Below are 17,611 nucleotides of genomic sequence, written 5' to 3' on the forward strand. Positions count from 1 at the left end.
GCGGTGCAGGGGCGGTTACAGTCCTCCATCTCTACACAGTGAGCGCGCTGTGATCCCTCTCCAGCACTTATATATGTGATAGTGCGGAGCAGGATGTCAGTCAACGTTTAGGGGAGTGATTGCAGCGCACCATGTAGTGAATGGGGATTGTAACCGCCCTGATGACTGAAAGCGAGAGGCTGCAGGGAGGATAGCAGTTCATATGTTAGGCAGGATTTTTACCCCATTTACCTGCAGATTAAAGATATATCCGGTAAATAGCAGTTTGGGACATGACAGATTCCCTTTAAAGTCTATGTACCATTTTTTATGGTTTATTTTCATATTAAATACAAAGTTAAACAACATTCTAAGTATATTTTTTATGAAGAAAAACTAGAGACACACAGACCTCACATCCAGCCTATAATACAGGGAGACACACACAGACCTCACATCCAGCCTATAATACAGGGAGACACACAGACCTCACATCCAGCCTATATTACTGGGAGTGACACATGGACCTCACATCCAGCCTGTATTACTGGGAGACACACAGACCTCACATCCAGCCTATATTACTGGGAGAGACACACAGACCTCACATCCAGCCTATATTACTGGGAGAGACACACAGACCTCATATCCAGCCTATATTACTGGGAGAGACACATGGACCTCACATCCAGCCTGTATTACTGGGAGACACACAGACCTCATATCCAGCCTGTATTACTGGGAGACACACAGACCTCACATCCAGCCTATATTACTGGGAGAGACACACAGACCTCACATCCAGCCTATATTACTGGGAGAGACACAGACCTCACATCCAGCCTGTATTACTGGGAGAGACACACAGACCTCACATCCAGCTTATATTACTGGGAGAGACACACAGACCTCACATCCAGCCTATATTACTGAAAGAAACACACAGACCTCACATCCAGCCTATATTACTGGGAGAGACACACATACCTCACATCCAGCCTATATTACTGGGAGAGACACACAGACCTCACATCCAGCTTATATTACTGGGAGAGACACACAGACCTCACATCCAGCCTATATTACTGGGAGAGACACACAGACCTCACATCCACCCTATAATACTGGGAGAGACACACAGACCTCACATCCAGACTATATTACAGGGAGACACACAGACCTCACATCCAGCCTGTATTACTGGGAGACACACAGACCTCACATCCAGCCTATATTACTGGGAGAGACACAAGGACCTCACATCCAGCCTATATTACTGGGAGAGACACACAGACCTCACATCCAGCCTATATTACTGGGAGAGACACACATACCTCACATCCAGCCTATATTACTGGGAGAGACACACAGACCTCACATCCAGCTTATATTACTGGGAGAGACACACAGACCTCACATCCAGCCTATATTACTGGGAGAGACACACAGACCTCACATCCACCCTATAATACTGGGAGAGACACACAGACCTCACATCCAGACTATATTACAGGGAGACACACAGACCTCACATCCAGCCTGTATTACTGGGAGACACACAGATCTCACATCCAGCCTATATTACTTGGAGAGACACAAGGACCTCACATCCAGCCTATATTACTGGGAGAGGCACACAGACCTCACATTCAGCCTATATTACTGGGAAAGACACAGACCTCACATCCAGCCTATATTACTGGGAGAGACACACGGACCTCACATCCAGCCTATATTACTGGGAGAGACACACAGACCTCACATCCAGCTTATATTACTGGGAGAGACACACAGACCTCACATCCAGCCTATATTACTGGGAGAGACACACAGACCTCACATCCAGCCTATATTACTGGGAGAGACACACAGACCTCACATCCAGCCTATATTACTGGGAGAGACACACAGACCTCACATCCAGCCTATATTACTGGGAGAGACACACAGACCTCATATCCAGCCTATATTTCTGTCAGAGAAGCTCCCACAATAAAAAAAAAAAGTCAGAAAATTGTATCAGGCTGCAAATTGCATATTTGCAGGGTTTGTCTGAAACTTATTGGAGGAAAGAAGCTGTATGATCTTCTGATGTGTAAGTGCATTAATATACTCGCCCATAGCCGTCCCATGTGACCGCTCCGCCTCTTTGTAGGGACCGCTGTGTGCGTGGAGCAAATTTCCTCAATGTACGAGGAAATGTATTCGTAAGTCTATGGAGCATCAGAATGAGCGACTGCTGGATCTCACCGGGTATGTGCACACGTATTTTTGAGGGCTTCGGATTTTTCCGCAGTGGATTTCATATATCCGCAGGTTAAAGGCACTGCGTTTTACCTGCGGATTTACCGCGGTTTTTATGCGGATTTTACCTGCGGTTTTACACCTGCGGAATCCGCACAAAGAATTGACATGCTGTGGAATGTAACCCGCAGCGTTTCTGTGCGTTTTTTTCTACAACTTGTGCACTGCGGATTGTGTTTTCCATAGGTTTACATGGTATTGTACAAAGCATGGAAAACTGCTGCAGACCCGCTGCAAAATCCGCACCGTGCGCACATAGCCACTGAGTCCGGCCCCTGTCTGAGCCCAGGCGTCTACCTGCAGGTCACTTGGCCAGAGGAGAGCCGGAGCGGCGCAGGAAGACGATGAACGGCGCGTCCATGAACGCACTGACACATCAGCACCGGGGTCATTAGGGCGCAGTGTGGAGAAGAACTAAATGTAACCACTAATGGACGGAGGAGCTTTGTGGTGTTAAAAGTCTTTAAAGGGAATGTGTCAGGCGATTCATGCCGCCCAAACCTCAGGCAGCAGGGATCGCAGCCGGGCTGCAGGTTTATGCTCAGAAACCTCCTGATCTTCACAATATGTTTTCTCGGAAATGCCGGAGCGTTCCTGAATAATACACCTGTGCACAACAGTGCGGCCATCCCTGCTGCCTGTGATTTCAGCAGCATGACTCCCCTCACAGGTTCCCTTTAAATGCTCTGTACAGACATGGTGACAGCAGGGGGCAGCAGAGAGATGTGAGCTCAGTAACCATCAGGATTGTGACTGCAGATCTGGCTGTGACTGGAGGATACGAGATGATGCAACAGAATTAGGAGTGCAGCTCTGGCTGTGACTGGAGGATAAGAGGTGATGTAACAAAATTATGAGTGCAGCTCTGGCTGTGACTGGAGGATAAGAGGTAATGTAACAGAATTATGAGTGCAGCTCTGGCTGTGACTGGAGGATAAGAGGTGATGTAACAGGATTATGAGTGCAGCTCTGGCTGTGACTGGAGGATAAGAGGATGTAACAGAATTATGAGTGCAGCTCTGGCTGTGACTGGAGGATACGAGATGATGCAACAGAATTAGGAGTGCAGCTCTGGCTGTGACTGGAGGATAAGAGGTGATGTAACAAAATTATGAGTGCAGCTCTGGCTGTGACTGGAGGATAAGAGGTAATGTAACAGAATTATGAGTGCAGCTCTGGCTGTGACTGGAGGATAAGAGGTGATGTAACAGGATTATGAGTGCAGCTCTGGCTGTGACTGGAAGATAAGAGGTAATGTAACAGAATTATGAGTGCAGCTCTGGCTGTGACTGGAGGATAAGAGGTAATGTAACAGAATTATGAGTGCAGCTCTGGCTGTGACTGGAGGATAAGAGGTGATGTAACAGAATTATGAGTGCAGCTCTGGCTGTGACTGGAGGATAAGAGGTGATGTAACAGAATTATGAGTGCAGCTCTGGCTGTGACTGGAGGATAAGAGGTGATGTAACAGGATTATGAGTGCAGCTCTGGCTGTGACTGGAGGATAACGCCAGATGATGTCTCTAGGACACGTTGATCTCATGGAAGTGATTATTGGCGATTGAACAAGATCTTCTTAGTAAAAATCACTAAATATTTCCAAATTTATAGGAAATCCACAACAAAATGACAACAATCCAAAAAAAAACGGGAGACCGTGCGGGGTCCGTGGCCCACTCACCTGGATAATGGTCTCCATGGAGACAGCGCGTCCTTGAGCCGAAAACATAAAGGCGCTGATGTAGGAGAAGATGCTGCCAAGCACGATGACCAGGTTCAGGTTGGGACTGGACATCTTCACTATCCTGATACACAGAGACACAAGTCACACCGAGGTCTGAATCGCACTCTAGTCACATCCAAAGATGCACTCAAAGTTCTCCTACATAAGACTGTCAGAAACAAATCCCCGGCTCTGGAGGATAAGAAACGATGTAACAGCAGAATAGTGAGTGCAGCTCTGGAGGTGACCGGAGGATAAGACTTGATGTAACAGCAGAATAGTGAGTGCAGCTCTGGAGGTGACTGAAGGATAAGACATGATGTAACAGCAGAATAGTGAGTGCAGCTCTGGAGGTTCTCTGTTGCATTGGAATCACACTTATTTACCTATTTTTCCTGAAGCGAATGGTGAAGATGAAGAAAAAGATGGACAACAGAAGTCCGCAGGTCAGAAGAGACCCCAGCACCCCCTGCACCGCCAAAGAGATGTGCGCCACGTCTGGAGCCTGCGAGAAGAGCAAAAACTGAAGGTGAGCGGTACAATCATGTGTATGGATGTAATCTGTGCACCTATCCTGTGTGATACTGTCTGCTGAGCTGTGTATCTAATCCTATCCTGTGTGATACTGTCTGCTGAGCTGTGTATCTAATCCTCTCCTGTGTGATACTGACTGCTGAGCCGTGTATCTAATCCTATCCTGTGTGATACTGTCTGCTGAGCTGTGTATCTAAACCTCTCCTGTGTGATACTGTCTGCTGAGCCGTGTATCTAATCCTCTCCTGTGTGATACTGACTGCTGAGCCGTGTATCTAATCCTCTCCTGTGTGATACTGTCTGCTGAGCTGTGTATCTAATCCTCTCCTGTGTGATACTGACTGCTGAGCCGTGTATCTAATCCTCTCCTGTGTGATACTGTCTGCTGAGCCGTGTATCTAAACCTCTCCTGTGTGATACTGACTGCTGAGCCGTGTATCTAATCCTATCCTGTGTGATACTGTCTGCTGAGCCGTGTATCTAATCCTCTCCTGTGTGATATTGTCTGCTGAGCCGTGTATCTAAACCTCTCCTGTGTGATACTGACTGCTGAGCCGTGTATCTAATCCTCTCCTGTGTGATACTGACTGCTGAGCCGTGTATCTAATCCTCTCATGTGTGATACTGTCTGCTGAGCTGTGTATCTAATCCTCTCCTGTGTGATACTGACTGCTGAGCCGTGTATCTAATCCTCTCCTGTGTGATACTGTCTGCTGAGCCGTGTATCTAAACCTCTCCTGTGTGATACTGACTGCTGAGCCGTGTATCTAATCCTATCCTGTGTGATACTGTCTGCTGAGCCGTGTATCTAATCCTCTCCTGTGTGATACTGACTGCTGAGCCGTGTATCTAAACCTCTCCTGTGTGATACTGACTGCTGAGCTGTGTATCTAATCCTATCCTGTGCGATACTGACTGCTGAGCCGTGTATCTAATCCTATCCTGTGTGATACTGTCTGCTGAGCCGTGTATCTAATCCTCTCCTGTGTGATACTGACTGCTGAGCCGTGTATCTAATCCTATCCTGTGTGATACTGACTGCTGAGCCGTGTATCTAATCCTATCCTGTGTGATACTGACTGCTGAGCCGTGTATCTAATCCTATCCTGTGTGATACTGTCTGCTGAGCCGTGTATCTAATCCTATCCTGTGTGATACTGACTGCTGAGCCGTGTATCTAATCCTCTCCTGTGTGATACTGACTGCTGAGCCGTGTATCTAATCCTATCCTGTGTGATACTGACTGCTGAGCCGTGTATCTAATCCTCCTGTGTGATACTGACTGCTGAGCCGTGTATCTAATCCTATCCTGTGTGATACTGACTGCTGAGCTGTGTATCTAATCCTATCCTGTGTGATACTGACTGCTGAGCCGTGTATCTAATCCTATCCTGTGTGATACTGTCTGCTGAGCCGTGTATCTAATCCTCTCCTGTGTGATACTGACTGCTGAGCCGTGTATCTAATCCTATCCTGTGTGATACTGACTGCTGAGCCGTGTATCTAATCCTCTCCTGTGTGATACTGACTGCTGAGCCGTGTATCTAATCCTACCCGGTGTGGTACTGACTGCTGAGCCGTGTATCTAATCCTATCCTGTGTGATACTGTCTGCTGAGCTGTGTATCTAATCCTATCCTGTGTGATACTGACTGCTGAGCCGTGTATCTAATCCTCTCCTGTGTGATACTGACTGCTGAGCCGCGTATCTAATCCTCTCCTGTGTGATACTGACTGCTGAGCCGTGTATCTAATCCTACCCGGTGTGGTACTGACTGCTGAGCCGTGTATCTAATCCTATCCGGTGTGGTACTGACTGCTGAGCCGTGTATCTAATCCTCTCCTGTGTGATACTGACTGCTGAGCTGTGTATCTAATCCTATCCGGTGTGATACTGACTGCTGAGCCGTGTATCTAATCCTATCCTGTGTGATACTGACTGCTGAGCCGCGTATCTAATCCTCTCCTGTGTGATACTGACTGCTGAGCTGTGTATCTAATCCTATCCTGTGTGGTACTGACTGCTGAGCCGTGTATCTAATCCTATCCTGTGTGATACTGACTGCTGAGCCGTGTATCTAATCCTATCCGGTGTGGTACTGACTGCTGAGCCGTGTATCTAATCCTGCCCGGTGTGGTACTGTGCACTGTGTATATATACAGTTAGGTCCAGTGAGGAATCCTCCTGATTTCAGCTCTGCAGGTCGCTATTCTGTAATGTTTGCAACTGAATTGGAGACGTTCATGGTTAATTAAAGGGACTGAACAGAAAACTCTTGTGAAACTTCGTTCAGGAATTGCAGCCATTTTCCTACAAATTCTCCTCATTTCAGGAGCTCGGAAGTAACTGGACAAATTCACTTAAAAAATAACTAAAATGCGCATGTTTAACCCTTTGCAGTAATGACAGCCTGAAGTCTGGAGGCCATGGACTGCACCATCGCTGGTGTCAGGATTCAAACCCAGCAGCTCCTGTGCACAAGGCGTCAGCTCATTAACCAGAGGCGTAGCTAGAGCTTTTGCCGCCCGGGGCTGTTCCCGATCTTGGCGCCCCCCCCGCCCAGCAGGAATAAGACCTCAGATGGAGAAGTTAAATTGTTTCGCCGGTGAATGTTTCCATCACATGATCGGGACTGCAAAAAAAAAAACAAGTTCTGCTTACCTGACCGCGCTGCTGCTCTCTCCACGCAGCTGAAACGTGCACTCGCCAGCGACTGACAATGATGTCAGACGCCGGCGACATGCACACTGGGACTGACGTCAGCTGCCAGCCTCAGATTGGCTGGCGGCTGTTAACTATTGACGTGCGGGTGCGGGCCCGCACGTCAATAGCGTTAAACAGTTGCAGCGCCGGCCCGGTGACCCACCCCCAGGGCCGGCTCCAGGTTTTTGAGGGCCCCGGGCAAAAGAGTCTCAGTGGGTTCCCCCTTTAACACATACCCCGATTCATGATGCCCAGATACAGCAGAGAAATCTAGGTATAGTACAATGCCAGATTTCACTTCTTACATGAGTGACTGACAGCTATTGCAAATTCTACAGTGTATATATACAGGACAGGAGGAGTGGTACTGTGCAGTGTATATATACAGGACCGGAGGAGTGGTACTGTGCAGTGTATATATACAGGACAGGAGGAGTGGTACTGTGCAGTGTATATATACAGGACAGGAGGAGCGGTACTGTGCAGTGTATATATACAGGATAGGAGGAGTGGTACTGTGCAGTGTATATATACAGGACAGGAGGAGCAGTACTGTGCAGTGTATATATACAGGGCAGGAGGAGTGGTACTGTGCAGTGTATATATACAGGACAGGAGGAGCGGTACTGTGCAGTGTATATATACAGGACCGGAGGAGTGGTACTGTGCAGTGTATATATACAGGATAGGAGGAGTGGTACTGTGCAGTGTATATATACAGGATAGGAGGAGTGGTACTGTGCAGTGTATATATACAGGAGGAGCGGTACTGTGCGGTGTATATATACAGGACAGGAGGAGCGGTACTGTGCAGTGTATATATACAGGACAGGAGGAGTGGTACTGTGCAGTGTATATATACAGGACAGGAGGAGCGGTACTGTGCAGTGTATATATACAGGGCAGGAGGAGTGGTACTGTGCAGTGTATATATACAGGAGGAGTGGTACTGTGCAGTGTATATATACAGGACAGGAGGAGTGGTACTGTGCAGTGTATATATACAGGACCGGAGGAGTGGTACTGTGCAGTGTATATATACAGGAGGAGTGGTACTGTGCAGTGTATATATACAGGAGGAGTGGTACTGTGCAGTGTATATATACAGGACAGGAGGAGTGGTACTGTGCAGTGTATATATACAGGACCGGAGGAGTGGTACTGTGCAGTGTATATATACAGGATAGGAGGAGTGGTACTGTGCAGTGTATATATACAGGATAGGAGGAGTGGTACTGTGCAGTGTATATATACAGGAGGAGCGGTACTGTGCGGTGTATATATACAGGACAGGAGGAGCGGTACTGTGCAGTGTATATATACAGGACAGGAGGAGTGGTACTGTGCAGTGTATATATACAGGACAGGAGGAGCGGTACTGTGCAGTGTATATATACAGGACAGGAGGAGTGGTACTGTGCAGTGTATATATACAGGACAGGAGGAGCGGTACTGTGCAGTGTATATATACAGGACAGGAGGAGTGGTACTGTGCAGTGTATATATACAGGACAGGAGGAGCGGTACTGTGCAGTGTATATATACAGGATAGGAGGAGTGGTACTGTGCAGTGTATATATACAGGACAGGAGGAGTGGTACTGTGCAGAGTATATATACAGGACAGGAGGAGTGGTACTGTGCAGTGTATATATACAGGACAGGAGGAGTGGTACTGTGCAGTGTATATATACAGGATAGGAGGAGTGGTACTGTGCAGTGTATATATACAGGACAGGAGGAGCGGTACTGTGCAGTGTATATATACAGGACACGAGGAGTGGTACTGTGCAGTGTATATATACAGGATAGGAGGAGTGGTACTGTGCAGTGTATATATACAGGACAGGAGGAGTGGTACTGTGCAGTGTATATATACAGGAGGAGTGGTACTGTGCAGTGTATATATACAGGACAGGAGGAGTGGTACTGTGCAGTGTATATATACAGGAGGAGTGGTACTGTGCAGTGTATATATACAGGACAGGAGGAGTGGTACTGTGCAGTGTATATATACAGGACAGGAGGAGCGGTACTGTGCAGTGTATATATACAGGGCAGGAGGAGTGGTACTGTGCAGTGTATATATACAGGAGGAGTGCTACTGTGCAGTGTATATATACAGGACAGGAGGAGTGGTACTGTGCAGTGTATATATACAGGACCGGAGGAGTGGTACTGTGCAGTGTATATATACAGGATAGGAGGAGTGGTACTGTGCAGTGTATATATACAGGATAGGAGGAGTGGTACTGTGCAGTGTATATATACAGGAGGAGCGGTACTGTGCGGTGTATATATACAGGACAGGAGGAGCGGTACTGTGCAGTGTATATATACAGGACAGGAGGAGTGGTACTGTGCAGTGTATATATACAGGACAGGAGGAGCGGTACTGTGCAGTGTATATATACAGGACAGGAGGAGTGGTACTGTGCAGTGTATATATACAGGACAGGAGGAGCGGTACTGTGCAGTGTATATATACAGGACAGGAGGAGTGGTACTGTGCAGTGTATATATACAGGACAGGAGGAGCGGTACTGTGCAGTGTATATATACAGGATAGGAGGAGTGGTACTGTGCAGTGTATATATACAGGACAGGAGGAGTGGTACTGTGCAGAGTATATATACAGGACAGGAGGAGTGGTACTGTGCAGTGTATATATACAGGACAGGAGGAGTGGTACTGTGCAGTGTATATATACAGGATAGGAGGAGTGGTACTGTGCAGTGTATATATACAGGACAGGAGGAGCGGTACTGTGCAGTGTATATATACAGGACAGGAGGAGTGGTACTGTGCAGTGTATATATACAGGATAGGAGGAGTGGTACTGTGCAGTGTATATATACAGGACAGGAGGAGTGGTACTGTGCAGAGTATATATACAGGACAGGAGGAGTGGTACTGTGCAGTGTATATATACAGGACAGGAGGAGTGGTACTGTGCAGTGTATATATACAGGACAGGAGGAGCGGTACTGTGCAGTGTATATATACAGGACAGGAGGAGCGGTACTGTGCAGTGTATATATACAGGACAGGAGGAGTGGTACTGTGCAGTGTATATATACAGGACAGGAGGAGTGGTACTGTGCAGTGTATATATACAGGATAGGAGGAGTGGTACTGTGCAGTGTATATATACAGCACAGGAGGAGTGGTACTTTGCAGTGTATATATACAGGACAGGAGGAGCGGTACTGTGCAGAGTATATATACAGGACAGGAGGAGTGGTACTGTGCAGTGTATATATACAGGACAGGAGGAGTGGTACTGTGCAGTGTATATATACAGGATAGGAGGAGTGGTACTGTGCAGTGTATATATACAGGACAGGAGGAGTGGTACTTTGCAGTGTATATATACAGGACAGGAGGAGTGGTACTGTGCAGTGTATATATACAGGACAGGAGGAGTGGTACTGTGCAGTGTATATATACAGGATAGGAGGAGTGGTACTGTGCAGTGTATATATACAGGACAGGAGGAGTGGTACTGTGCAGAGTATATATACAGGACAGGAAGAGTGGTACTGTGCAGTGTATATATACAGGACAGGAGGAGTGGTACTGTGCAGTGTATATATACAGGACAGGAGCAGTGGTACTGTGCAGTGTATATATACAGGACAGGAGGAGTGGTACTGTGCAGTGTATATACAGGACAGAAGGAGTGGTACTGTGCAGTGTATATATACAGGACAGGAGCAGTGGTACTGTGCAGTGTATATATACAGGATAGGAGGAGTGGTACTGTGCAGTGTATATATACAGGACAGAAGGAGTAGTACTGTGCAGTGTATATATACAGGACAGGAGGAGTGGTACTGTGCAGTGTATATATACAGGACAGGAGGAGCGGTACTGTGCAGTGTATATATACAGGACAGGAGGAGTGGTACTGTGCAGTGTATATATACAGGACAGGAGGAGCGGTACTGTGCAGTGTATATATACAGGAGGAGTGGTACTGTGCAGTGTATATATACAGGACAGGAGGAGCGGTACTGTGCAGTGTATATATACAGGATAGGAGAAGTGGTACTGTGCAGTGTATATATACAGGACAGGAGGAGTGGTACTGTGCAGTGTATATATACAGTAGGAGTGGTACTGTGCAGTGTATATATACAGGACAGGAGGAGTGGTACTGTGCAGTGTATATATACAGGGCAGGAGGAGTGGTACTGTGCAGTGTATATATACAGTAGGAGTGGTACTGTGCAGTGTATATATACAGGACAGGAGGAGTGGTACTGTGCAGTGTATATATACAGGACAGGAGGAGTGGTACTGTGCAGAGTATATATAAAGGACAGGAGGAGCGGTACTGTGCAGTGTATATATACAGGACAGGAGGAGTGGTACTGTGCAGTGTATATATACAGGATAGGAGGAGTGGTACTGTGCAGTGTATATATACAGGACAGGAGGAGTGGTACTGTGCAGTGTATATATACAGGACAGGAGGAGCGGTACTGTGCAGTGTATATATACAGGGCAGGAGGAGTGGTACTGTGCAGTGTATATATACAGTAGGAGTGGTACTGTGCAGTGTATATATACAGGACAGGAGGAGCGGTACTGTGCAGTGTATATATACAGGACAGGAGGAGCGGTACTGTGCAGTGTATATATACAGGGCAGGAGGAGTGGTACTGTGCAGTGTATATATACAGTAGGAGCGGTACTGTGCAGTGTATATACACAGGATAGTAGGAGCGGTACTGTGCAGTGTATATATACAGGGCAGGAGGAGTGGTACTGTGCAGTGTATATATACAGTAGGAGTGGTACTGTGCAGTGTATATACACAGGATAGGAGGAGTGGTACTGTGCAGTGTATATATACAGGGCAGGAGGAGTGGTACTGTGCAGTGTATATATACAGGACAGGAGGAGTGGTACTGTGCAGTGTATATATACAGGGCAGGAGGAGTGGTACTGTGCAGTGTATATATACAGTAGGAGTGGTACTGTGCAGTGTATATATACAGGACAGTAGGAGTGGTACTGTGCAGTGTATATATACAGGACAGGAGGAGTGGTACTGTGCAGTGTATATATACAGGATAGGAGGAGTGGTACTGTGCAGTGTATATATACAGGACAGGAGGAGTGGTACTGTGCAGTGTATATATACAGGAGGAGTGGTACTGTGCAGTGTATATATACAGGAGGAGTGGTACTGTGCAGTGTATATATATACAGGACAGGAGGAGTGGTACTGTGCAGTGTATATATACAGGAGGAGTGGTACTGTGCAGTGTATATATACAGGACAGGAGGAGTGGTACTGTGCAGTGTATATATACAGGAGGAGTGGTACTGTGCAGTGTATATATACAGGACAGGAGGAGTGGTACTGTGCAGTGTATATATACAGGAGGAGTGGTACTGTGCAGTGTATATATACAGGACAGGAGGAGTGGTACTGTGCAGTGTATATATACAGGAGGAGTGGTACTGTGCATTGTATATATACAGGATAGGAGGAGTGGTACTGTGCAGTGTATATATACAGTAGGAGTGGTACTGTGCAGTGTATATATACAGGACAGGAGGAGTGGTACTGTGCAGTGTATATATACAGGATAGGAGGAGTGGTACTGTGCAGTGTATATATACAGGACAGGAGGAGTGGTACTGTGCAGTGTATATATACAGGATAGGAGGAGTGGTACTGTGCAGTGTATATATACAGGACAGGAGGAGTGGTACTGTGCAGTGTATATATACAGGAGGAGTGGTACTGTGCAGTGTATATATACAGGAGGAGTGGTACTGTGCAGTGTATATATACAGGACAGGAGGAGTGGTACTGTGCAGTGTATATATACAGGAGGAGTGGTACTGTGCAGTGTATATATACAGGACAGGAGGAGTGGTACTGTGCAGTGTATATATACAGGAGGAGTGGTACTGTGCAGTGTATATATACAGGACAGGGGGAGTGGTACTGTGCAGTGTATATATACAGGAGGAGTGGTACTGTGCAGTGTATATATACAGGACAGGAGGAGTGGTACTGTGCAGTGTATATATACAGGAGGAGTGGTACTGTGCATTGTATATATACAGGATAGGAGGAGTGGTACTGTGCAGTGTATATATACAGTAGGAGTGGTACTGTGCAGTGTATATATACAGGACAGGAGGAGTGGTACTGTGTATATATACAGGATAGGAGGAGTGGTACTGTGCAGTGTATATATACAGGACAGGAGGAGTGGTACTGTGCAGTGTATATATACAGGAGGAGTGGTACTGTGCAGAGTATATATACAGGAGGAGTGGTACTGTGCAGTGTATATATACAGGAGGAGTGGTACTGTGCAGTGTATATATACAGGATAGGAGGAGTGGTACTGTGCAGTGTATATATACAGGATAGGAGGAGTGGTACTGTGCAGTGTATATATACAGGATAGGAGGAGTGGTACTGTGCAGTGTATATATACAGGAGGAGTGGTACTGTGCAGTGTATATATACAGGAGGAGTGGTACTGTGCAGTGTATATATACAGGATAGGAGGAGTGGTACTGTGCAGTGTATATATACAGTAGGAGTGGTACTGTGCAGTGTATATATACAGGACAGGAGGAGCGGTACTGTGCAGTGTATATATACAGGATAGGAGGAGTGGTACTGTGCAGTGTATATATACAGGATAGGAGGAGTGGTACTGTGCAGTGTATATATACAGGATAGGAGGAGTGGTACTGTGCAGTGTATATATACAGGGCAGGAGGAGTGGTACTGTGCAGTGTATATATACAGGATAGGAGGAGTGGTACTGTGCAGTGTATATATACAGTAGGAGTGGTACTGTGCAGTGTATATATACAGGAGGAGTGGTACTGTGCAGTGAATATATACAGGATAGGAGGAGTGGTACTGTGCAGTGTATATATACAGGGCAGGAGGAGTGGTACTGTGCAGTGTATATATACAGGACAGGAGGAGTGGTACTGTGCAGTGTATATATACAGGACAGGAGGAGTGGTACTGTGCAGTGTATATATACAGGGCAGGAGGAGTGGTACTGTGCAGTGTATATATACAGGGCAGGAGGAGTGGTACTGTGCAGTGTATATATACAGGACAGGAGGAGTGGTACTGTGTATATATACAGGATAGGAGGAGTGGTACTGTGCAGTGTATATATACAGGACAGGAGGAGTGGTACTGTGCAGTGTATATATACAGGAGGAGTGGTACTGTGCAGAGTATATATACAGGAGGAGTGGTACTGTGCAGTGTATATATACAGGAGGAGTGGTACTGTGCAGTGTATATATACAGGAGGAGTGGTACTGTGCAGTGTATATATACAGGATAGGAGGAGTGGTACTGTCCAGTGTATATATACAGGATAGGAGGAGTGGTACTGTGCAGTGTATATATACAGGATAGGAGGAGTGGTACTGTGCAGTGTATATATACAGGAGGAGTGGTACTGTGCAGTGTATATATACAGTAGGAGTGGTACTGTGCAGTGTATATATACAGGACAGGAGGAGCGGTACTGTGCAGTGTATATATACAGGACAGGAGGAGTGGTACTGTGCAGTGTATATATACAGGACAGGAGGAGTGGTACTGTGCAGTGTATATATACAGGACAAGAGGAGCGGTACTGTGCAGTGTATATATACAGGATAGGAGGAGTGGTACTGTGCACTGTATATACAGGACAGAAGGAGTGGTACTGTGCAGTGTATATATACAGGACAGGAGCAGTGGTACTGTGCAGTGTATATATACAGGACAGGAGGAGTGGTACTGTGCAGTGTATATACAGGACAGAAGGAGTGGTACTGTGCAGTGTATATATACAGGACAGGAGGAGTGGTACTGTGCAGTGTATATATACAGGACAGGAGGAGTGGTACTGTGCAGTGTATATACAGGACAGAAGGAGTGGTACTGTGCAGTGTATATACAGGGCAGGAGGAGTGGTACTGTGCAGTGTATATATACAGGACAGGAGGAGTGGTACTGTGCAGTGTATATATACAGGGCAGGAGGAGTGGTACTGTGCAGTGTATATATACAGGACAGGAGCAGTGGTACTGTGCAGTGTATATATACAGGATAGGAGGAGCGGTACTGTGCAGTGTATATATACAGGACAGGAGGAGTGGTACTGTGCAGTGTATATATACAGGACAGGAGGAGTGGTACTGTGCAGTGTATATATACAGGACAGGAGGAGCGGTACTGTGCAGTGTATATATACAGGACAGGAGGAGTGGTACTGTGCAGTGTATATATACAGGAGGAGTGGTACTGTGCAGTGTATATATACAGGACAGGAGGAGTGGTACTGTGCAGTGTATATATACAGGACAGGAGGAGTGGTACTGTGCAGTGTATATATACAGGACAGGAGGAGTGGTACTGTGCAGTGTATATATACAGGACAGGAGGAGCGGTACTGTGCAGTGTATATATACAGGACAGGAGGAGTGGTACTGTGCAGTGTATATATACAGGACAGGAGGAGCGGTACTGTGCAGTGTATATATACAGGAGGAGTGGTACTGTGCAGTGTATATATACAGGACAGGAGGAGCGGTACTGTGCAGTGTATATATACAGGAGGAGTGGTACTGTGCAGTGTATATATACAGGATAGGAGAAGTGGTACTGTGCAGTGTATATATACAGGACAGGAGGAGTGGTACTGTGCAGTGTATATATACAGTAGGAGTGGTACTGTGCAGTGTATATATACAGGACAGGAGGAGTGGTACTGTGCAGTGTATATATACAGGGCAGGAGGAGTGGTACTGTGCAATGTATATATACAGTAGGAGTGGTACTGTGCAGTGTATATATACAGGACAGGAGGAGTGGTACTGTGCAGTGTATATATACAGGACAGGAGGAGTGGTACTGTGCAGAGTATATATAAAGGACAGGAGGAGCGGTACTGTGCAGTGTATATATACAGGACAGGAGGAGTGGTACTGTGCAGTGTATATATACAGGATAGGAGGAGTGGTACTGTGCAGTGTATATATACAGGACAGGAGGAGTGGTACTGTGCAGTGTATATATACAGGACAGGAGGAGCGGTACTGTGCAGTGTATATATACAGGGCAGGAGGAGTGGTACTGTGCAGTGTATATATACAGTAGGAGTGGTACTGTGCAGTGTATATATACAGGACAGGAGGAGCGGTACTGTGCAGTGTATATATACAGGACAGGAGGAGCGGTACTGTGCAGTGTATATATACAGGGCAGGAGGAGTGGTACTGTGCAGTGTATATATACAGTAGGAGTGGTACTGTGCAGTGTATATACACAGGATAGGAGGAGCGGTACTGTGCAGTGTATATATACAGGGCAGGAGGAGTGGTACTGTGCAGTGTATATATACAGTAGGAGTGGTACTGTGCAGTGTATATATACAGGACAGTAGGAGTGGTACTGTGCAGTGTATATATACAGGACAGGAGGAGTGGTACTGTGCAGTGTATATATACAGGATAGGAGGAGTGGTACTGTGCAGTGTATATATACAGGACAGGAGGAGTGGTACTGTGCAGTGTATATATACAGGAGGAGTGGTACTGTGCAGTGTATATATACAGGAGGAGTGGTACTGTGCAGTGTATATATATACAGGACAGGAGGAGTGGTACTGTGCAGTGTATATATACAGGAGGAGTGGTACTGTGCAGTGTATATATACAGGAGGAGGGGTACTGTGCAGTGTATATATACAGGACAGGAGGAGTGGTACTGTGCAGTGTATATATACAGGAGGAGTGGTACTGTGCAGTGTATATATACAGGACAGGAGGAGTGGTACTGTGCAGTGTATATATACAGGAGGAGTGGTACTGTGCAGTGTATATATACAGGACAGGAGGAGTGGTACTGTGCAGTGTATATATACAGGAGGAGTGGTACTGTGCATTGTATATATACAGGATAGGAGGAGTGGTACTGTGCAGTGTATATATACAGTAGGAGTGGTACTGTGCAGTGTATATATACAGGACAGGAGGAGTGGTACTGTGCAGTGTATATATACAGGATAGGAGGAGTGGTACTGTGCAGTGTATATATACAGGACAGGAGGAGTGGTACTGTGCAGTGTATATATACAGGATAGGAGGAGTGGTACTGTGCAGTGTATATATACAGGACAGGAGGAGTGGTACTGTGCAGTGTATATATACAGGAGGAGTGGTACTGTGCAGTGTATATATACAGGAGGAGTGGTACTGTGCAGTGTTTATATACAGGACAGGAGGAGTGGTACTGTGCAGTGTATATATACAGGAGGAGTGGTACTGTGCAGTGTATATATACAGGACAGGAGGAGTGGTACTGTGCAGT

The 17,611-nt window shown here is 46.5% G+C and overlaps 1 protein-coding gene across 1 annotated transcript in view; it reads right to left on the reverse strand.

The window, feature by feature from the left end:
* GPR156 (G protein-coupled receptor 156) overlaps nt 1–17,611 on the reverse strand; it is a 189,935-nt gene that overhangs the window by 71,265 nt on the left and 101,059 nt on the right. The window contains exons 3-4 of the mRNA XM_069760469.1: nt 4,393–4,511; nt 3,965–4,088 (exon numbers count right to left, since the gene is read on the reverse strand). Of these exons, the coding sequence (XP_069616570.1) occupies nt 3,965–4,088; nt 4,393–4,511 (243 nt within the window). The remainder of the gene's footprint in view (nt 1–3,964; nt 4,089–4,392; nt 4,512–17,611) is intronic.

This window comes from Ranitomeya imitator, chromosome 3 (assembly GCF_032444005.1).
Source record: "Ranitomeya imitator isolate aRanImi1 chromosome 3, aRanImi1.pri, whole genome shotgun sequence".
Lineage (NCBI taxonomy): Eukaryota > Metazoa > Chordata > Amphibia > Anura > Dendrobatidae > Ranitomeya > Ranitomeya imitator.